Source organism: Panthera pardus, unplaced genomic scaffold (assembly GCF_024362965.1).
Source record: "Panthera pardus isolate Hobbes unplaced genomic scaffold, ASM2436296v1 HiC_scaffold_15, whole genome shotgun sequence".
NCBI classification, from domain to species: Eukaryota; Metazoa; Chordata; class Mammalia; order Carnivora; family Felidae; genus Panthera; species Panthera pardus.
Window position 1 is genome coordinate 74,008,949 of NW_026526710.1, and position 20,707 is coordinate 74,029,655.

The following is a 20,707-nucleotide window of genomic DNA, read 5'->3' on the forward strand; positions in this document are numbered from 1 at the left end:
TAACTTGGGGCTGATTTTATATCTGTGCGTACGTATTCTAAATAATGTCTTTTAATAAGTTCTTGTGGCCTACTGGTTAACCGGGGGCTGCTCAGGGACTATCAGAAGATAAAGCTGCCACAGAGCCCTTGTACGGCTCCCTGTTCGGGTCCCGTTCACAGCGGTCATAGTGAAGTTTGGGACTAGAGGACACCTGACATGACAGGATCACAGAGACAACTCTCAGCAGGGAAGTTGACAGAAATATCTGAAAGGAAAGAAGGAAAAGAGAGAAGAAGGAACAGGGCAGGCGTACATGGCAAGGAGGGATCTAAGCCACTGAACAAGGCCATTCAGTGTAGGGGCAGAAATTCTGACATGCCACTCACGAGCCTCAAGAGCGTCAACTTTTTCGATAGCCAAGCACTGTTCGAGAAGTACAGGTGCGAGAAAAGATACAAGTGAGAAGGCTCTCTACAGACCCTTTATACACAGGAACTAAGTTAGGCCCCTCCCCACAGGCGGGTCACAGTCCAGTAGGAGACAGAGGTATGTAAGCCAACGAGTTCCATGATAGTGCCTTTCACAAGAAGAAAGGTACGTAAGATACCAGGTATCACAGAGGAGGGACGGATGAACCCTCTCTTGGAGGGTCAGAAAAGCTTCCCGGCCTATATGACATCAAGGCTAGAATATTGAGAAGCTCCCAGTCACATCGGGAAGGGAAAGAGAGACAGTGTGCGGACAATTGCATTCAGGGAACATTTAAAATCCTTAACCGCTGCTGGAGTTGGAGAGGTAGGTGCGGGGAGGAGTGAGGACCCCTGCGTGTGATGCTAAGGTTTGGGGACCCTGGTCTTATGGATGGGACCAAGCCAGTAAAGGGTTTAATCAGGAGAGGGGTGTGCTCAGAGATCTGTGGTTTTTGAAAGCTCACACTAGCATTGGTGAAGAGTATACGAAGTGGGTAGTAGGGGGTGCCTGGCTGGCTTAGTCAGATAAGCGTCTGAAGCTTGATCTTGGCCCAAGTCCTGATCTCATGGTTCATGAGATCGAGCCTTGGTTCAAGCTCTGTGCTGACCGTGGGGAGCCTACTTGGGATTCTCTCTCTCTGCCTCTTCCCTGCTCATGTGTGCTCTCTCTCTCTCTCTCTCTTTCTCTCTCTCTCTCAAAATAAATAAATAAACTTAAACTATTCAAGTGGGTAGTAGAGATAAAGCAGAGAAGGCAGGGACATTAGCCAAGAATCTACTGGAATCTCCTGATGAGCTTTAAAACCAGGGCAGTGGCCATAAGAATGTCAAAGAAAAATAAACAAATTCTATGCTTCATTTTTTTTTAGTCTATTTTTTAAGATTTTATTTTTCTAAGTAATCTCTACACCCAATGTGGGACTTGAACTCATGACCCTGAGATCAAGAGTCACCTGTTCTACCGACTGAGCCAGCCAGGTGCTCCTATGTTTTTAGTCTATAGCCACTGCTTTAACAGGTATTTAATGAGCATTTACTGTTAACCGAAGCATTTCATTAATACATGTTATATTTTTCATATTTTTGAAGCATCTTCACAAGTGTGAGCCCTAGAGTATCTGTGCAAGGTGCTAAGTTTTACCGTCCTCGTTTTACAAATGCAGAGACTGAGGTCCAGAGAGGTGAATTCATTTTTCCCAAGGCTACACAGAGAACTAGCTGTGAAGCCTGAGCTTACACCCAAACCTTACCCTGGACCAGGTGTCCCCCCTGCCCGCACCCCATGACGTCAACAGCTCGAAACAAATGCCCTATTTATGCATCCCCCCAAAATGAGAGTCAGTTTGACAATGGGTTATTGGTCAGGGGAACGGAAAATGTCAAAGAAAGCCAAAACTTTTAGTGAACTGTAAACTTCTTGGAGTCATTGATCTAGATACAAACGGCCCAGCAAAGGGGAAGGAACGCAGGGCTGTTTCTGGTTTGTTTTTTAAAGAAGTGGTGAGTCCACTTACCCATACACACAGCGCTGGCACAGTGAATCCCAAGGATCTGTGGGGCACCTCACAAGGTGCCTTCGCCTCCTTCCCGCTGCCGGGGTAAAACCTGTAAAATCTCTGCGTTAGATAGAAAGGCCGATGGGGCCGAGAAGATCCGTCTTGATCACTAAGAAGAACCGAAAAGCATTTGGTGACCCATTTAGGCTTAATTTGCTTTCAGGCTTCTCTACCATCTGTGGATGCTGGGAGGTGAGCCTTGTTTAGCTCATTAACACACTCTGATTCTGTTTGGCGTCTCCATACGCCTGCGTCCCAAACATGAGTGAGTGCCTTCAAAAGGGCAAAGTCACATCTTCTACCTCTTGCTAAGTCTGTCATTTATTTGAGGCTCCCAGACCTATCTGTTGAAAACATTTTCCATTCAGAGTTAAATCTGGCTGGTTCCACCGCTGTATTTATATGACTGGGTCTGCGTTTTATTGCTGTAAAAAGAGATTAGTCCTGCTGTAATAATTTTTTCCATTTAGAGAGCACTTTGGGCTGAGTGGCACATTCAAAACCACAAGGTTCTGAAGCTGCTTCTTTAAAATCAGCCACTTTCTCTCATCAAACTCTGTAAAAATGACAAATAGCCTCTGGGCACAACCCCCACAATCGCCTGGTAGGGAGAACAGCTTTTTTTTTTTTTTTTTTGAGTTTATTTATTATTTTGAGACAGAGAGAGATCCGGGGAGGGGCAGAGAGATAGGGAGAGGGAGAATCCCAAGCAGGCTCTGAACAGTCAGCGCAGAGTCTGATGCAGGGCTCGAACCCACAAGTTGCGAGGGTGGCTCATGACCTGAGCCAAAGTCAAGGGTCAGACGCTTAACCAACTGAGCCACCCAGGTGCCCCAGGAGAACAGCCTTAAAGAAGACTATGTTGGCAATCTTTTCCTGAACCCCCATGGGAGAGGTTGCCCACACCTCAAGTTTAGACCCAAATTAGGGTCAAACAAATTAGTGGGAAAAGATTGGCTGGAGAAAAGGCAGAAATCTCTTTAGAATTTGTCAAGGAAAGTGATTTTCTTTTTTTAAAAAAACGTTTATTTTTGAGAGAGAGCAGGGCTGGGGGGCGGGCAGGGAGAGGGAGACACAGAATCCGAAGCAGGCTTCAGGCTCTGAGTTGTCAGCACAGAGCCCAATATGGGGCTCGAACCCATGAGCTGTGAGATCATGACCGGAGCCAAAGTCGGATGCTTAACCGACTGAGCCACCCAGGCACCCCAAGAAAAGTGACTTTCAAGTTTATTTCTTCCGATAGAATTCCTTTTACCAGATAGAAATATGGTTGGCACCTTTCCAGTCCTCCCCTTGCCCTCCACCGGTATCCCCCAGGCCTCCCAGGAAACATTTTCTGAAAACCTCTACTGCAGACCAGCTTCCTCCTTTTTTAGATAAGGAAACAGAAGCCTGGAAAGACGAGGTGACCTGCTCAAAGGCTGACAGCAAATGACAGGGACAGTGTGGTGTCCAATGGGTCTCCTCAGCTGAGGAGAGAATTAACCAAAACAGCCAAAACAACATTCGGGTTCCTCTTTGATCATGTCGCTGTTCGTGCTTTTCTCCTGAGCAGGACTTAAGAGATCTTCAGTTTGGGTTCCTCTTCAGTGTGCTCCTGACCTCCCCTCAAGTGAGGACCGGTATCTTTGATTTTTTCTGCTTGAACCTGGGTTGAAACTACATGACCTTTTGAGAACGTGCGGAATCCTCCGCCCCAGAATCGTCCCCTTCGTGAGTTGCAAAACAGACCTCCAGGGGACAGAGCCCGGGCCTTTGCACAATGGTTGCGGAGGTCGGGGGGAGGCCCACCCCCTGCCTCTGGGTCCCACTCATTGCCCTGCTGGGGGCTCCTCTCTGTCTGCCCTGCCTCCACCCAGGGACCTCGCTGTGCTTGTTGTGTATGTCAAAAAACGGGCAAGCAACGTGCACATAAAATGTCAAGATCCAAGAAAACTGCAAGACCAACCTGCTTAACCAAGCATTTCTGGAAGGGAAGAGTCCTTCTGACTAATGCTTTCAGACGGTCTGCTCCCTGCCCATTTATCACCAGTTCCTGTTTGCCAATCCCAAGCATATCATTTATATGTGCCCAGAATCCCTGGGTAATGGGCATGTTGTAAAAATAAATAGAATAAATAAATTAGTTCTTGAGCTTCTCGAATAAATCCAGTTGAATTAAACGCACCTAAAGTCACTCAGTCTTGAAGAGCAAAGTGAAGACCGTAATGAAACAGGCTTCTGGTTTGGGAAAAAGTGAGAACAGGGAAAAAACTGCGCTCAAAGGCGTGAAAAAATTTAAAAAACAAAGCAGTCTTATTTGCACAGTTAGTTATTGTTATCTTCTAGACGCTTTGTCTCTCAAGTGCCTTTTTCCATAGCCTCAATTCGCCTTACATTTCTAGACCCTTCCACTGAAATTTGAATGCAGGTCTTTTTAAAAAAAAATTTTAATGTTTATTTATTTATTTTTGAGAGAAAGACAGAGAGAGAGAGTGTGCACAAGCTGGGGAGGGGCACAGAGCGAGGGAGACACAGAATCCGAAGCAGGCTCCAGGCTCTGAGCTGTCAGCACAGAGCCCGACGCGGGGCTCGAACCCACAAACTGTGAGATCATGCCCAGAGCCGAAGTCGGACGCTGAACCGACTGAGCCACCCAAGTGCCCCAGTGCAGGTCTTTTCAAATGTGGAGTCGGTGACAGTTACCTGACAGTTACTAGATCTGCCCAAAGAGAAGGCAAGATTGTTTACCTCAAAACTTACTGCTCCTAAAGGAAAGGAGAAAGTAGCCCAAATTTTCACATCCCTATTGTCTTGCCTAGTATGAGGTTTGTGTACTTTGAAGAACAAAACTCAGCCTGGATGAGACCCGGGCTAGCAACTCGCTCGCCCACACGCGCATTCGTGCCTCAGCCCTTGGTGGAGCCCTCGCAACGTACCAGGCAGGCACTGCCCTAAGCCCTTGCTTTGCATCAAATGTTTTAACCCTCACAACGACCCTACAAATCATACACCGTTATTATCATTTCCATTGCAATACGAAGAAACTGCTAGTTTTAAATTCTTGCGGAGGTCACCTGATAGAATTGTTTTTAAAGGCAAAGAGTGAAACGTCACCCAAGATTTAGGACCTCTTGTACAATTAAGGTAAATTATGTTTAAAGCAGACGTTTGGCATCTACGCCTATAAAAGTTTATATATTCAAGTTGGCCTAACTTGCATATTTTTTTTTTAGCTCTTCCCACCGGAAAGATAAGGTATCACCTTATAATTCAGATTGTTTTCCACCTGAGCACATGCGGTGTGTGGAGACCCGCCCCGCGAGTGTTAGCGGAACCGACGTGCGTCTGGCTCTCACCTTCGATCCCACTGTTCCATCCCGTACTCGCTACTCTCACACACACTCACCGATGCACACTCGTGCTCCCACATGCTCAGGCTCCCGTATGTACGCGCACAGTCATAGTCACACCCAGGCTCTCACACACTGATGCACACTCGTGCTCACGTTCACACAGCTGTGCTCCTGCTCAGATACCCGCATTCACACTCAAACTCACACCCACACTCATACTCACACTCTCACTGATGCACACTCGTGCTCACACTCACACACTTACCCACACGCACAGTCATACTCACACCCAGGCTCTCACACACTGGCGCACACTCGTTTTCACACTCACATACTCACACTCACACGCACACAGTCACCCTCACACACAACTGCCCCCTCTCCTCCCAGAGCTGGGCCCGGGATGAGGTGAGGGCCTGGGAGTGAGCACCTGCTCCGATGTTCCACGCCGGCTGCCTCTCGTGCCCGTCACTCCCTCATCCGGACCCTCCCCCTCCCTCCTAAGACACACACCACACACCGTCGTTCAGTACAACAAAACAGAGCGCGGTCGTGTGCCCCAGGTAGGCCATGGGGAAACGCAACATCCGTAGGCGGCCGAGTGAGAGGGCTGGTATAGACCTGACATCAGTGAGTTCTGATGAACAAGTGAAGTCACCAAGGCATTCAGCCTTGGGCACGAACAGTTTAAGGAAGAGGAAATGACTTTATTGCAGGAAGACAGCTGAACAGGAACAGCTCATTAAAACGGGCTTGATGGGCAGGAAAGAGAAAGCAAACTCTTCCCCTCAGCAGTGGCAAGAGCCTAAGTGTGGAAAGTGATGAGATCGGCAAAGAAGAGAATCCCAACCACCCGGGTATTCCAAAACTGCCAGCGCATCTGAAGCCTGCTGGCGCCGAGTTATCCCAGCAGACAGGCTGACTCATATCCTCATTCATTCAGCAAATACTCACTGAGCCTGGATCACTCCTCTGGGTGCTGGGGGTGCAGTGGTGAGTGCAAAGCACAGATAGGTCCCGGTCCATCAGGGGTAAATCCAGGCAGCATTAACATGAACCCCTCTGTCAGTAGTACTGTGTTCAAATTCTCTTGTAGGAAGTCTTTCCCCATGTAACCCCAAATCCACTAATTCTGCTTCTCCAAAATTTACATATTCAGTCTCTCCTCTATTTTATTTTATTTTATTTTATTTTGAGAGAGATAGAGAGAAAGAGAGAGCACCCAAGCAGGGGAGAGGGGCAGAGGGAGGGGGAGAGAGAGAATCTCAAGCAGGCTCCACACTCAGCACAGAGCCCAATGTGGGGTTCAATCCCACGACCCTAGGATCATGTCCTGAGCCGAAATCAAGAGCCAGACGCCCAACCAACTGAGCCACCCAGAGCCCCATCTTCTTTTTTTTTTAAAGCAAAACCCCATTTTTCAGAACTGTATAAACTGAAGTCATTCTGAAATGAATAATGGTTTGTATAAAAATAAGTCACCAAATCTCTTTGGAAAAGGCTGGAGGGGCTCGGCTGAAATTTGAGGAAGTGCAAACCTTCTACTTTGGAATGAATGTTACCTTTACGATGGCTGGGGAATGAGGCAGACTAGCATGGGTAAACTAGGGACCATTTCTTGGTTGCCTGACGTACAGCTAGAAACGAGATGTGATTTGTCCTAAATGGGGTGGGGGATGTAATTTAACGGGGAACTTAACTGTGCAGTGGGGCCAATTGTGTTTAAAGTACATGTAAACTGGGGTGCCTGGGTGGCTCAGTTGGTTAAGTGTCCAGCTCTTGGTTTTGGCTCAGGTCATGATCTCCCAGTTTGTGGGTTCGAGCCCTGCATCGGGCTCTGCGCTGGCAATGTGGAGCCTGCTCAATTCTCTCTCTCTCCCTCCCTCTCTCTGCTCCTCCCCACTCTCTCTCTTAAAATAAATAAATAAACTTAAAAAAGTAAAGTATATATAAACTGATAGAAATTTATGGAAGCATAGATAGTCCTTATATTGCTTATATATTGAGTATATTGAAAGTAGCTATTACAACTATTGATTTCATTCCATGAAATTTATATTTCTGTTAAAATGATTTCCTATGAAATGAGAAAACAATTTATTTTTAATTTATGTGTCGTGCATATCTTCGTAAACTCCTTTGTTTGTCTAGTCCTCTATGCAGCAGTTTTCAAAGTGTGAGCCTCTGCCCACGGCAGGGCCAACAAATCTTCCTAACGGGTTGCCCTTGCCAATCTCAAAACTTTTTCTTAAGTGACTGCGTGAAATCAACTCATTAATAACTGCCTACATATGTTCTGCCACATTTAGTATTTTTAAACTAAAATTAGTGCTTTTTAGATTTTAGAGAATTTAGGCATGGCTCTAATCCAGTATTTTACTAATATTGCAAGGCTCCAATTACATGTGTGCAAATGCAAATGGTTGGATTCCTACAATTTGGGGGAAGGATACATATTAATTATCAGGACTGCCTTGAATAATCAGTTTTTAATTGCCACGCTTCTTGCTTCTTCACAGCAAATTATTGTTAGTTTTGTTCCTCATTACCAATTTAGTTTGTTGTGGGTTGTTTTTAACCCCATAGTATGTAGTACTGAATATTTATGAATTTTGAGGCTATAATTTTCCAAAATTACTCTGGTATGTATGCTCTGTGTTCAAGTATGAATCATCCATTCTGTTATTACTAAAGCAGATGTATACATAGTTCCCCTCATAATTTACTAATATGGGAACATTTCATCAGTCATGTGTGCAGAACACAGAGTTTTAGCATGCAAATTACAATATTACATGAAAGTAAACCGAATAGAAGTATTGGGTTATTTTACATTTACATGTTATTGTTTTAAACAGCAAACATACAGGCTAATGGTTTAATCTTATTACATAAAAATTAAGCAGTGTGTGTGTGTGTGTGTGTGTGTGTGTGTGTGTGTAACCATATTTTAACTCTCTAGAATAGGTCAAATTGTGAATCATTATTCAAGGTCAGTAGTCTCCAAACTGTGTTTTACCAGATGTTAATAGGTGTTCTGCAAATAATGGATTCTTTACTCACCTCAATTGGGAGAAAGTGATACGTATTATGTTTCCTTTTTCCAGATTTGCAAGGCCCTTTAGCATATTGTGATGATTAATTGTATGTGTCAACTGGGATAGGCCATGATGCCCAGATATTTGGTCAAACACTGGTCTGGATGTTACTGTGAAGGTATTTTTTAGATGAGATTAACAGTTAAATGGGCTTTGAGTAAAGCCCATTGTTCTCCATAGTGTGGGTGGGTCCATTCAATCAAAGATCTTGAGAGAAAAAAATACTGACCTCTGAGGAAGAGGGAATTCTGCCAGCAGACTTCTTTGGACTCAAGCTATAACATTAACCCTTCTCTAGGTCTGCAGCCTACTGGTTTACTCTGAAGATGCCAGCTTCTGTGATTTCATGAGCTAATTCCTTAAAATAACTCTTATAGATAGATACGTATACAGTATGATAGATTTATATAGATATATGTATATAAATGCACACACACACACACAGATATATATATAGAGAGAATATACACACACATACACATACCCTATTGGTTCTGTTTCTCTAGAGAACATGCTACGTATGTTAAAGTCTCTGAAAAGTTCTGCAATTAAGAAAAAAAACTGTTTAACCCAGTATTATCCCAGTTTATTTAGCCACAAAACATTTTTCACATAATACCTACAACTATCTCAAAATACAGCTTGGGAAATGCTTTTCTCAAGACATGATCTTAGCTAGCGGTTGACCCATAGCCTATGTCAGCAAGATCAGACTCGACACCTATTTGGCTCAGAAACTAATAGCATAACTATTGGAACAAAAGACTCGACGTGTCCTTTTCTTCTGCACATGGCACAGGCGGATAACAACCACGTGTTCTGTGAGCACAGCGAGGTGAAATGTTCATTGTGGAGCGGGTTTCACATACAGTGATGTCTGATGAAAATAACTACCCGTGAAACAGACCCCATGGCTGTGCTTTTGTAAAACGTTCTTTTGTGGCTATTTCTGGGGATTGGAGAGTCATACTGAAATATCATCAATCGCCATGCAACACGGCATAAGGCAATGCACAGATGGCAGGGAGCCTGGCAAGAAAAGCCAACTCTGCCTCCATAAAAGGCATCATGCCTCCTCTGTCTCTTATTGTCCCTTCTTGAATGTGTTTTCACAAATGGTTCTCGCTGACCCCAATTTATCCTTCAGATCTCGTTCTAGAAGCCATTTCCTCCAGAAAGCCTTTTCTGACTAATTTCTTACCCTGAACCCACCAGATCAGCCTGACCTCTTCCCTATTATTTGCATTTAAACACCACATACCTCTGCAATGGCCATAAATTGTATGTATGTATGTATGTATTTTTAAAATGTTTATTTATTTTTGAGAGAGACAGAGACCGAATGCAGGTGGGTTAGGGGCAGAGAGAGAGGGAGACACAGAATCCAAAGCAGGCTCCGGGCTCAGAGCTGTCAGCACAGAGCCCGACATGGGACTGGAACCCATGAATTGCAAGATCATGACCTGAGCCGAAGTTGGACGCCTGACCGCCTGAGCTACCCTGGCGCCCCAACAGTATTTATTTATTAATGCCTGTCTTCCCTACAGGACTGTGAGGTCCAAGAGGATGGGGCCATTTCCATCTCGTTCATCTTGGCAGCATCAGTGCCTGGCAAGCATCGGAAATGCCATGTGGAGGAATGAACGGCCCAAGGGGAGCTTCCTCCTCCCTATTTTCCCAAGTGATTATATATAAATTATCCTTTCTTTACAGCCCAACTGGTGTACTCTCCTCTACTCTGATCTATCTCTAAAGATCGTCACTTTTTCAACCTTTAAAAACCTCTGTGCCAAGAGTCTGCGAAATGTTCACATGCATTTCATATGAACATCGAGTGTTCCTATGCATGCATGCACGCACCATACACATACACATGCATGTGTGCACACACACGCGCACCTCCACATTCACCTGCCCTTGCAAATGATAATAGAAACATTCATTTATCGAGGCAAAATAGTGTGAAGAGGTGGGGAATGCAGGGAGCAGGAAGAGGAATGAGACAGACATGGTGCAAAAGTTTTCAAACGTATAAAAAGAAAACCAGAGGCTCAGTCCGCTCCCAGGATCTCAGTTCCTTTGCCCCCAGCTCCCATCTACCCAGCTTGGTGCTATACTTTGTACACGGAACATGGCTTTTTCTTCAAGAGTCATCATTGGAAACAAAAGCATTGAGAAAAACAAGGCACTGGCAGACAGACAGGCTTTCGTTTCAGGAAATCTGGCCGGATATTTGGAGGCGACACATATGGAAGGACTGAAGGTGAGGGTGGCATATGCAGTGGACACGAGGCCTGGCTCCCATCACTTCCTGGCGTCCTCTACCGTCCACTCCCGACCCATCGCTGCTCATGCGCAGTGCCCTGTTGTTGGGAGGGGCCAGAGTGGCAAAGACCTCGGAGTGGATACAGGATCCCCCCCCCCCCCACCACCACCCCGACCTTCGTCCAACCCTACACCCAGAGGCAGAAAACCTGTGCTTTCCGAACAGAGTCGCATCTGAAGAGACTGCCAACGCGGCCATTCTCAGACAAGACATGTACGTGGGGCTTGCCTGTGATCCCCTCTCATTCACCCAGTTCCCACGAAGTCTACAGAGAAGTCTCCAGATAAGGCTCTAGGCGCAATCCAGTTCTGGAATGGAGGAGCGTAAGTTATTTAATAAATGCCTTACATGCCTTTCTGCCCCCTCCCAGTCGACTCCTTCTCCAGCTGAAAGAAAAATTCAAGCATGAGAAAGCAGCCCTAACAATAAGGGAATCCCTCCCCTCCCAACACCACCCCCCCCCCCACACACACACACATGCACACACTCTAAGACCAGGGAAATCCATACCAGGAATTCTAAAATATGCTAAATAAATTTCTCATTTTCAAAAATCTGGACTCCCTAATACAAAGCTTGCTTTTTGATACAAGAAATGGTACTGAATCACAGTAATCTCACACTTTTAAAACTATGGGGATTATGTTTGAATTGTCCAGAGAGAACCTGGTCATGCTTATTCTAGCATGGATGCGTATCAGATCATCGATGACCCCTCAAGCAGGATTAGGCCACTTGCTAAACTAAATTGAAATTCATTCATGTGACCCAGAGTTACTGAAAGGATGCTTTTATCAAAAAAGGCTCTCCAGGGACACCTGGGTGGCTCAGTTGGTTAAGCGTCCAACTCAGCTCAGGTCATGATCTCCAGGTTCATGAGATTGAGCCCCGTGTAGGGTTCTGCACTGACACTGCAGGCCTGCTTGGGGTTCTCTCGCTCCCTCTCTCTCTGCCCTTCCCCCTCAAAAGAAATAAACACATATTTTTTAAAGGCTCTCCAAAACACTCTGTCCCACTGATGAAAACATATACTGAAAGATACCTCTCCAGACAGACCTCTCACTACACAGGAGCCTGTGTGAAGTTGTTCTACACATAGTACAATAAGATGGTCCACCTGGGGTCGGACACACACAATGCCGTTTCTAAACAGTAGAAGAGAAAGGTAGGGCCACCAGAAGCCACGAAAACCCAAGTTGCAAAACCACGTTTGGGCTTACTCATTACAAATGCGTTCTTTGGCTTCTCAGAGGAGCCACTTGAAGGTCACCTCCACTTAAAATTCTTGGCTCGGGAGCTCCTTGTTGCTTTATCACCTGAGTCTATTAAAATTCTTAGACTAGCTGATGATCAAAATTCTAGCCAATTTTTTTTTTCTCCGTGGAGTGGGAAGAAAAAAGAAACAAACGCGTGAGTCTATTTGAAATCGTTTTATGAATTTTAATCATAGCAAATGTGTTTTAACAGTAGTCATAAAATCAACATTACCACATATACAAAGGACAAGACACCAGTTTGGCATACAAAAATACCATATATTAAAATGGGGTTCATTGGAAAACCTCAGGACTTGCTAAGACACCATCTACAACAGAGAGAGCAAGCAAGAGTGCTTTTAAGACATTCAGATTTATAAACAGCAGCTTGATATCCCCCTTCCAAAGTCAATTATTTGGCAACATTTGAACAATATTTTCTACGCAGCCCAGCAGCTCATTTATCTGTAGGGCTATTTGGCCCTTTAAAAGAAAAGCTCCCAAAATAAATAATCCACATAATTGTAAATGAAACACGTCAAGGACTTGAGTTAGCCTCTGAGCAGCATTAATCTAGCCATTTGACTGGAGTATTAGTTATCCAGAGGGCCAGGGAACCCACCAGTGGAGCTGGAAGAAGGGCAGGAACCCCGTGCAGCAGCTGCATGGCTTACGTCGGGGAGTTCCTCTGCCCCACGCTGAAACCAGCCTCCCCACCTGCAACCGTCAAGTGAGGCAAACAGGAACACGTGGTGGTATAGAAACTATATATATAATAAATGACAACAACCAGGAGAAAAACCAAAATAGTCTCGAACGAGTCTTCCCAATAGTATCAACCTACTCAAGTCAGGATACATCCACAGGCACAGGCATGGCATTCCACTGTGAAGAGGCCATTGTGAGAGTTTGTAATGATTCAGCAACCACCTCTAAGAGGAAGCTCTCAAATTGACCGGTGTGTGGACAACCCAGGGGTCCTCCTTGGATCCGCTCATCAGCTGAGCCCATTCCCTAGATGTCTTCAACTTCAACACCCTGAACTGAATTCGGTAGGCCATTCTAGAATGACAAATTGTGCTTGGCTAAGTTATTCCTAGTTGTCCTTGTGTTTTTTTCTTCAGCTGGTTTCTGCCATGATGGACCTTCAGCTCCTTTATATTTGGTTTTGGACCCATAATCCCATTATAGACTTCCCTCCTTTTATGCAAGTATTTTCTCACCGTCTTGGGCAGATCTGCCCATCTATTGCTATAGATCCAAGATCACGTCCCCACTGCTCCCACACAGTGGGTGGGTTGTCTCTCAGCCAGAAACATCAGACCAGGACTTTTCTGAAGCACAGTGTAAGACAGCAGCTACCCTGTTCTCCCACTGTTTAAATAGAGATGACACAGATTGAGGTTGACACTTGTTTCCCTCATGGGGGCATTTGCCTCATCTATTTCCTCCTTCTTACAGCCCATGCTCCTTTACCACCAACACATTCAACTGTCTTACTTCTGGATTCTCAAAAAGCAAATGTCAAATCAAAAATCGAATGTCCCTTTGGAAAACTCTTGTTAGAATCACCCAGTAACTCACAGGAAGAACACAGAAAACTTCCACGTGAGCTATTAGCCCTACATCCTGTGGTGATGAATTTAGAGCAGTGTTCTAGAAGGACAGGGACAGCTATGAGAGCACCCCCAGAAAAACAAATACATGCTGTCACAGACTTTGAGAGACTCCTCTGTACTTTGCCCCAAATATTACTGATTGTCCCTAAAAAGATCATAATATGAATAGTATCAAAAATCTTAGACTAGAATAATAAAGTCCAGCTAACGAGATGAGTGTTTTCAAGCACCACTACATCACAAGTGAGAGATACATAGTGGGATACCCCAGGCAGTGAATCCTGAAGAAAAAAAAAAAAAAAAAAGGAAAAAAAAGAAAAACCCATTGGCCCAACTGTGCAAGGAAACTTGTGCAGAGAAATCAGAGCTACGTTGCAAGAGTTCAGGAATAATGGTACTCCCCGCATGATGCTTGAGCAGAGCCAAAAAACAAGCCATTTGGAAGACAGAAATTAAATGCCCCACCTGTTTATGTTCTTCAGTCATCAATGGCTTTCCAATAAAATGTATACAGTAGAACCCACCTCTTTGTATATTTGAAAAGTCTCATGGGTTTATTTCTATAGACATTGCCAAAGGTAGTTGGTTTGATATAATGTATGCAGCCTATAGCATGTGCTAAGAAATTAACATCTAAATTCGACATCATATAACCCACAAGTGGGAAGACATGACTAATAACATTTTTACTTGATTTTTTAACTCTTATTACAGCTACATTGTGTGTGTATCTACATATATGTCTATACCTACATGTGCAGATATAGATATATATCTCTATACAGTGAATCAGGTCAGAAAAAAAAAATCAATGGCTTGAATTGCCACTTATTTTTTTTAGAAGTATTTCATGCTTAATAAAATTTAACCGATCTTCATTGCTTTTGAAATAGACTACTATTTTCAATAGTTACTGAATGATCTTGATCACTTAATTCTTTGGAGCTTCTGTTTTGGTAAGGGTTACCTTGTAAGTGATGTTTTACTGGTAACGATGGAAATGGCAAGGAACGGTCTTTCCTTCCAGGTCCAGGACAACAGATCAACTGACTGGTGACTTCTTGTGTGGAAAGAAAACACTGACTGGCCGGCAGCAGCATTCTTCTCAGATAAGATAGAAATTCAAAACTTTTCGATATCACTCCTCATACCAATAGCCTTTAGACCTCTAAGTTCCTCTTAAGCCTAAAGAAAAACTACCATTTTGGCAAAAAAACCAAGCTAAAAAGAACAGTCATGCCCACGGATGAGTTCTAGGGAAAAAAAAAAATTCACCGATTCTGCTCAGTCGAAACAAATGCGATGTTTATGAAATCTAGACTGGAATAAATTCCATACTATCAGGAAGAATCTCATCTTTCCATGAAAACGTATTTCTAATGGAATTTTCTGCTTTCCTCTACTCACTTAAAAAGCAATTTTAGTCATTTTAATAACCCTCAAGTCTTTAAATTCCATGGGCAATGTTTTTTAATGTCAAAAATAAAAGTCTTTGAGCAAGGCTGCAAATTTTTAATTTGTCCAGTGATAACTGAAAGGAAGAACCAAAGAGACTATAAAACAGTGTCAAATCTCATTCTAAAATCGTACCTATGTTTTAGTCTGGCACCTGAAAAAGGATGCCCACACATGCCCACACCAAATACAATGACAAGCTGGCAGACTTCAAGGGCAAACGAAAACCCTCTATGAACACTGCAAAACGTGCTTGCTCTTACATTTCACACCTTACTAATGCAGTGAGAAGTTTGAGTTAGATGATAGAAGTGAAGAGGAATTTCATTTGACTTTTTTTTTTTTTTTTTTTTTTATCTGTAACATTTACTTTTTGGACATAAGACCCTAAACACAGTTTCACAGTACAGGTCATGCATAGCTTGCCAAGTCAAACATTTTACAGCTACTGTCTAACTACTATTTGGGGACGAGAGAGTCACATGCAGCTAATGATCCCAGAAAAGGGGCTTCATAAAGCACTCTTTAAGCTTCGCCGATCATTCTTTGGCCCAGCGTACGTAAGTAACAACCCCTAAGGGCGATCAGTACATTTTTATTGTCATACTTGAGATCATATACTTTTTAAGCCCAGAAAGGAATTTTTCAACCAACTGCATGTTACTAAACCACAAACTGTCTTCTTGGCCTTACTCTGTTACTCTATTAACACTCTGATGCTAGATCCCAGTGCACACCCCTCCAGAACTGCACTGTCCACTATGGTAGCCACCAGCCATATGTGAGTGACTATGTTTAAATAACTTAAAATTAAATAAAATACAAAAGCCAGCTCCTCAGTTGTACTCCCCCATTCCAACTGCCCACTAGCCAATGTGGCTAGTGGCTACTATCTTGGACAGCAGAGGTTATAAACCATTTCCATCATCAGAGAAAGTTCTATTGAACAGACTAGATCTCAAAGGCTGCACCAGCATACGGTTTAACCTTCAAGGGACCTACTCGTAAGTCATGCGCAAGATTAAACTTAATTATATTCTTAAAGAAAATACCTTTTAGCTTTCTAATCATAAACTATGACCGGAACTGAGAACTAATTTGCCTTTTCATCACAACTTACGCCCCAGGTCACTACACAAAAATTTTCCAAAGACAATGCTGTTTTGATAGCATACTTGGCTCTAGTTAACATATTAAGCATTCTCTTGCTTATGTCAAGATCATTAATAAAGATGAAAATTCATGCTTCTTAAGGTTTACTATTTACACAACACTCATTGTCCTTTATATAAGAAGGGGGAGGGGAACCAATGGTTTGCAATTTCAAAACTTCAAATTGCATTGTTTTTATTAAATGTCTATACTCTTCCTTCAATCAACCCTCCTGTCATTTCCCAGAGAGGTAGATGCTAACTAAAATGAATATATATATTAAAAAAAAAACCCTAAAGCAATAGCTGAGTTAGTAAAGTGTATTCGTCCACCCTCAAAAAGATCATAGCCCAACAGAGATGTCAACTGGCCTAGGCAGGAGCAAGAGAGAACTACAGTGCAAAGTTCTCGACTCCCCTTTGCTGCAGAATTCCAAGCTGCCATGTGCCTCTGTGGGCCTCAACGGACTCATGTACAAAATGAAGCCAGCAGAGGCTGCTTTCAGCTCCAACTTTCTGTGCTTTCGGTTGTGACTTTTTCATTGATGTGCAACTGTGACTTCTGGTTGATTGTGTCACTGGACTTTTGTCACAGGGGGCAGATGAGTTGTTAGTGTCGTGGGTAAATGTCGGAAGAGGCCAGAGCAGTGGGATGTCAACCATCATGAAAACATCAAGTCTAGGAAAACTTTATCTGCAGGCTGAGATATCACACACACACACACACACACACACACACACACACACACGTGTGCACAAATGCACACCTTAACGAGCGGTGCATGAATAACTGCAGGCAGAATCCATTTAAACAGGATTTCTCATGTCAGTAAGACTCACACAAAAAATTCTCGTTTAGGTGTTCTTGCTACCTTAAACTGTAAAGTCAAGAATCTATCACAGAGCCGATTAATTTTGCACTGCTTCACGGCAGCTCTAGCATGAGATTGTTTTTTAAGTTACGTGGACATTTTTATTCTACAGCTTTGCACTAAGAAACACAGGGCGCTGTATCATCACACACATTAGTGTCTATATATAACCTACTTAACACGTAGAACTCTAGGACACGCTACACTACAGGGCCAGTCACTTCCTACTGTACGTAAACAGATGTAGATTATCATTCAAAAAATTAACTTAAATATGGCCTGGCTGAAAATTGCAAGGGTAAAAGCCCATTTGAAATGTAGCATTCTTAATGCGACATTTTGGTGTGTTTTTACTTTCTTTCTTTTTTTTTTTTTTTCCTCCAAGAGGAATAGAAATTAGGTCAGACATGCATTATGGCAGCCTGGAAGAGTTTGAGAAATTGACACTAACCCAACAGTATATTATGTTACGTAATAGAGGACAGTATTTAGCTAATATGATACCTAAATTATTAATACCAAATAAATCCTAGATTATTTGTTGTATAATGCCCAATAGCTTACACAATAAAATGGCATTTTAACCTAATTTCTACTTTGAGCTTTCAAATACACTTGCTTTATGAATTCCATAAAAGAAATTAGAAGAGAATTGTCAAACTCATAGCTATATCTGAACGCACACACATCCAGGTACAGGAATTTACCCTTTGATGCCAGTACATCTTTCTTCGTGAGCATCTATAGACTTACTACACACTGAAAAATATTTGAGAACTTCTGATGGAACTGGTCCACTGAAATTGGGAATGTGAGTTGTTAGTTGACCTTGTCACTTTTCTCAATAACAACGTATGTTGAAATACAAGAGATTTTCTCACTGACACCAGCAAGAGGACACCGGAATTCTAAATGGTTTAGCTCTCATGGAATAGTATCTTTCAAAAAGTAATCATGGACCGTCTGTTAAAATGCCAGTCTAGGTTTGGCATCGATGGACAACACTCGTATCTATTACGATACCTCCAAATCGGGAGAAGAGACAGAATCCCTTCTGTTACTCGCCATTCGTGCCTCACAGGATACAGGACTTGAATGCATAGAAGAGGATCAAACGTTGGAAGTGACATGCGAGTAACACTTCACTGTGTGGGTCCCGGTGCTCAAGAGGGGGCCACCGTTTCAGACCCTGGACTCAGGCCCACAAAGTCTTACTCCCGGGATTCTTCTGAAAGGATTCAAAACCTGAGGTAAATCAAACAACACACACACGCACACACACAAATACGCAATATTTACATTTAAAATCCTTATTTCGTGAGATGGCTTGAGAAAAATTGGCATACAGGGTTCCTGTGGGATTAGGCATTTCTCATGATTACTCAGTTTATTGCTCCCCTGTTGGGCTTTCCGTTTAATAAACACATAGCGAGCTCTAATTACAAGGGAAGGAAACTGAAGGTACGTAACAAAACACAACACGCTGGAAACACTTGTTCAGACATTTTCTTCGAAAAACGACTGTCCACTTCACTTATTTTAATGTGGGTGCCGTTCCAAAAGTATAAAAAGCCTTAGCAACTGAAGGAAGGCTGGGTTTCCGTTAAAAAGGGGAAAGAAACCGGCGCTGCATGTTGCCGCTGGATTTTTACATGGATTCTCAGGTTTAATTCTACTGTATACATAGCATCTTGGTTTTAATCTACCACATTTAGAGAAGATCACATTGTATGCACTTGCACGGTTTAACGTCTAAGTAGAATACGTCTGTCTATCTTGTAACATGATTTTGAAAAATCATAAATTACAGTCCATTTAATAAACGATTATGAGGATGCATGCAATCGTCTTCGAAGCTGTTGCCGCCAATGCTCAGAATGATTTGCCTGGCGTGTCGTTGAGACCTCGCATCTACCCTTCGTGTCTGTCTGCGGTTCATCAAGCGGCAGGCCCAGAGGCCAGCGCTCGGCACCAAACGATCAGCGTCGTCCCCCCATCTCCTCACTGCGACCCCATCACCAACACCTGCTCAACCCCCAGTTGGCACCCACGAGAGACTTCCTTCCCTTGCAGCCCCGTTCAGCCACAGGATATCACAGTGAAGCGCTTAGAAATGCAAGACATGTTGTGCAGCACGATGCCCAGAAGGAAGACGAGGACGCAGGCCACCAGGATCACAGTGCACACCCCGGACCAGGTGGAGCTTTTCACCACGCCCCGCCGGTCCGGCTCCTCCTCCGCCGCCTCCTGGGGAGCCCCGCCTTGCAGGGGCTGCTGTTCTGCCGGGATGGTCACCACGGTGACGGACTTCTGCTGGCTCCCGGGCAGCAGGCGGCAGCCCATGTCTCCGGGCAGCAGCGCTCGCTCCTTGGCGATGGGCAGGGGCAGCATGTAGCACCCATTGCTGGGAAGTTTGATGAAGACCGGGGTGTGCTCGGACGCGTGCGGGATGGCGATGACCGCGAGGACCTCGGGGTCGTCGGGCAGCTGCGACACGGAGAAGCCCGGGGGCAGCTTGGTGATGCCCCGGCACCAGGGGCACCTCACGTCCTTCTGGCTCGTCCTCATCTGCTGGAGGCACACCGAGCAGCAGGTGTGTTTGCAATCCAGCAACTTGGGCCTTCGCCGGGGGCTGTAGTAATTGAAACAGATCTGACATTCCAGCAAGGAATCTTGGGAGAGCGTCTCCATGGTGGGCTGGGCGCGGGAAGGCCAAGGCCAAGGGGAAGGAGCGTGTTCTCAGAGTCCAGAACCCCCACGCCTTCCTTGTCGTCTTGCCAAAGTCGTGAGATCAGGTAGCTCACAGGCACAGGGCATGCTCAGGCGTGTTCATTTCTGGAGGAAACAAACAAACAAAATGCACAAAAGTTAATGACTTCAAACAAGCCGAGATGGTCAGCACATCGATGGACTTGTGCACCACCATTCAGACGTTTTGACGCTGGGTCAAAAGTGTAAAAATTTCCCACTCGTGAGGCTACGGGATTCCCGCTTGTAACGTCCCATGGAAGGTAAATGAGTTGTCTGGGTGGCTTCTTACGGTAAATCCTTGGCTCATTTCTAAAGGGAACACCTTCGTGGCCGTGGATGCTGCCCCATGTGTTTGATAAAGGGGGAGTCTTGATCCTGTTCTGTGTATTTCTGTGGACCCTGGGTGGTTCTTCTAAAATACACTGGAGACATTCTCCTGTTTTCGGCAAGTTTCTAGCATTTCCTAAAAGTCAAGGTCTTTCCTTAGACCCTCTGGTCTTCTTTTCCTGACACTACTTACCCTACTGTAAGTATTCATTGCTAGATTCAGGCAACTTCCCAAACCTAGGGACTCCATGTAACTAGCTCGCTCATTTTATACAGGCTAGAACTATTCCTCTCTCATAGGAAATTAAAACGATGCCTCCAAAGCAGCACACACAGGCATCTGTTATTTTTTTCCCACCAAATCATTGAAACAAAGTAATTCTTGTCATCTGGTTTTAAAGGAGACAAAAACAGAACAAAACCCCAAACCCACGGCAACAAAAACCAGCAGTAGCATCGCACCTTCAGGCAGCGGCATCACAAACGCACATAAAGACCACTTGTATCTT

General features: G+C 44.1%; 1 protein-coding gene and 1 long non-coding RNA gene across 8 annotated transcripts in view; one reads left to right on the forward strand and one right to left on the reverse strand.

Moving 5' to 3' along the window:
* Positions 1-577: 577 nt before the first annotated feature.
* LOC109275786 (uncharacterized) lies at positions 578-4,170 on the forward strand. Its single transcript, XR_008422087.1, has 3 exons — positions 578-777; positions 3,564-3,721; positions 3,868-4,170. It is a non-coding gene; the product is annotated as an uncharacterized LOC109275786 (long non-coding RNA).
* An 8,012-nt stretch (positions 4,171-12,182) lies between these two features.
* RNF152 (ring finger protein 152) overlaps positions 12,183-20,707 on the reverse strand; it is a 79,132-nt gene continuing 70,607 nt past the window's right edge. For all 7 annotated transcript variants that reach the window (XM_019463868.2, XM_053902781.1, XM_053902782.1 and 4 more), the window contains one exon: positions 12,183-19,955. In XM_019463868.2, coding sequence (XP_019319413.1) covers positions 19,200-19,811 — 612 coding nt within the window. In that variant the 5' untranslated portion in view covers positions 19,812-19,955 and the 3' untranslated portion in view covers positions 12,183-19,199. The remainder of the gene's footprint in view (positions 19,956-20,707) is intronic.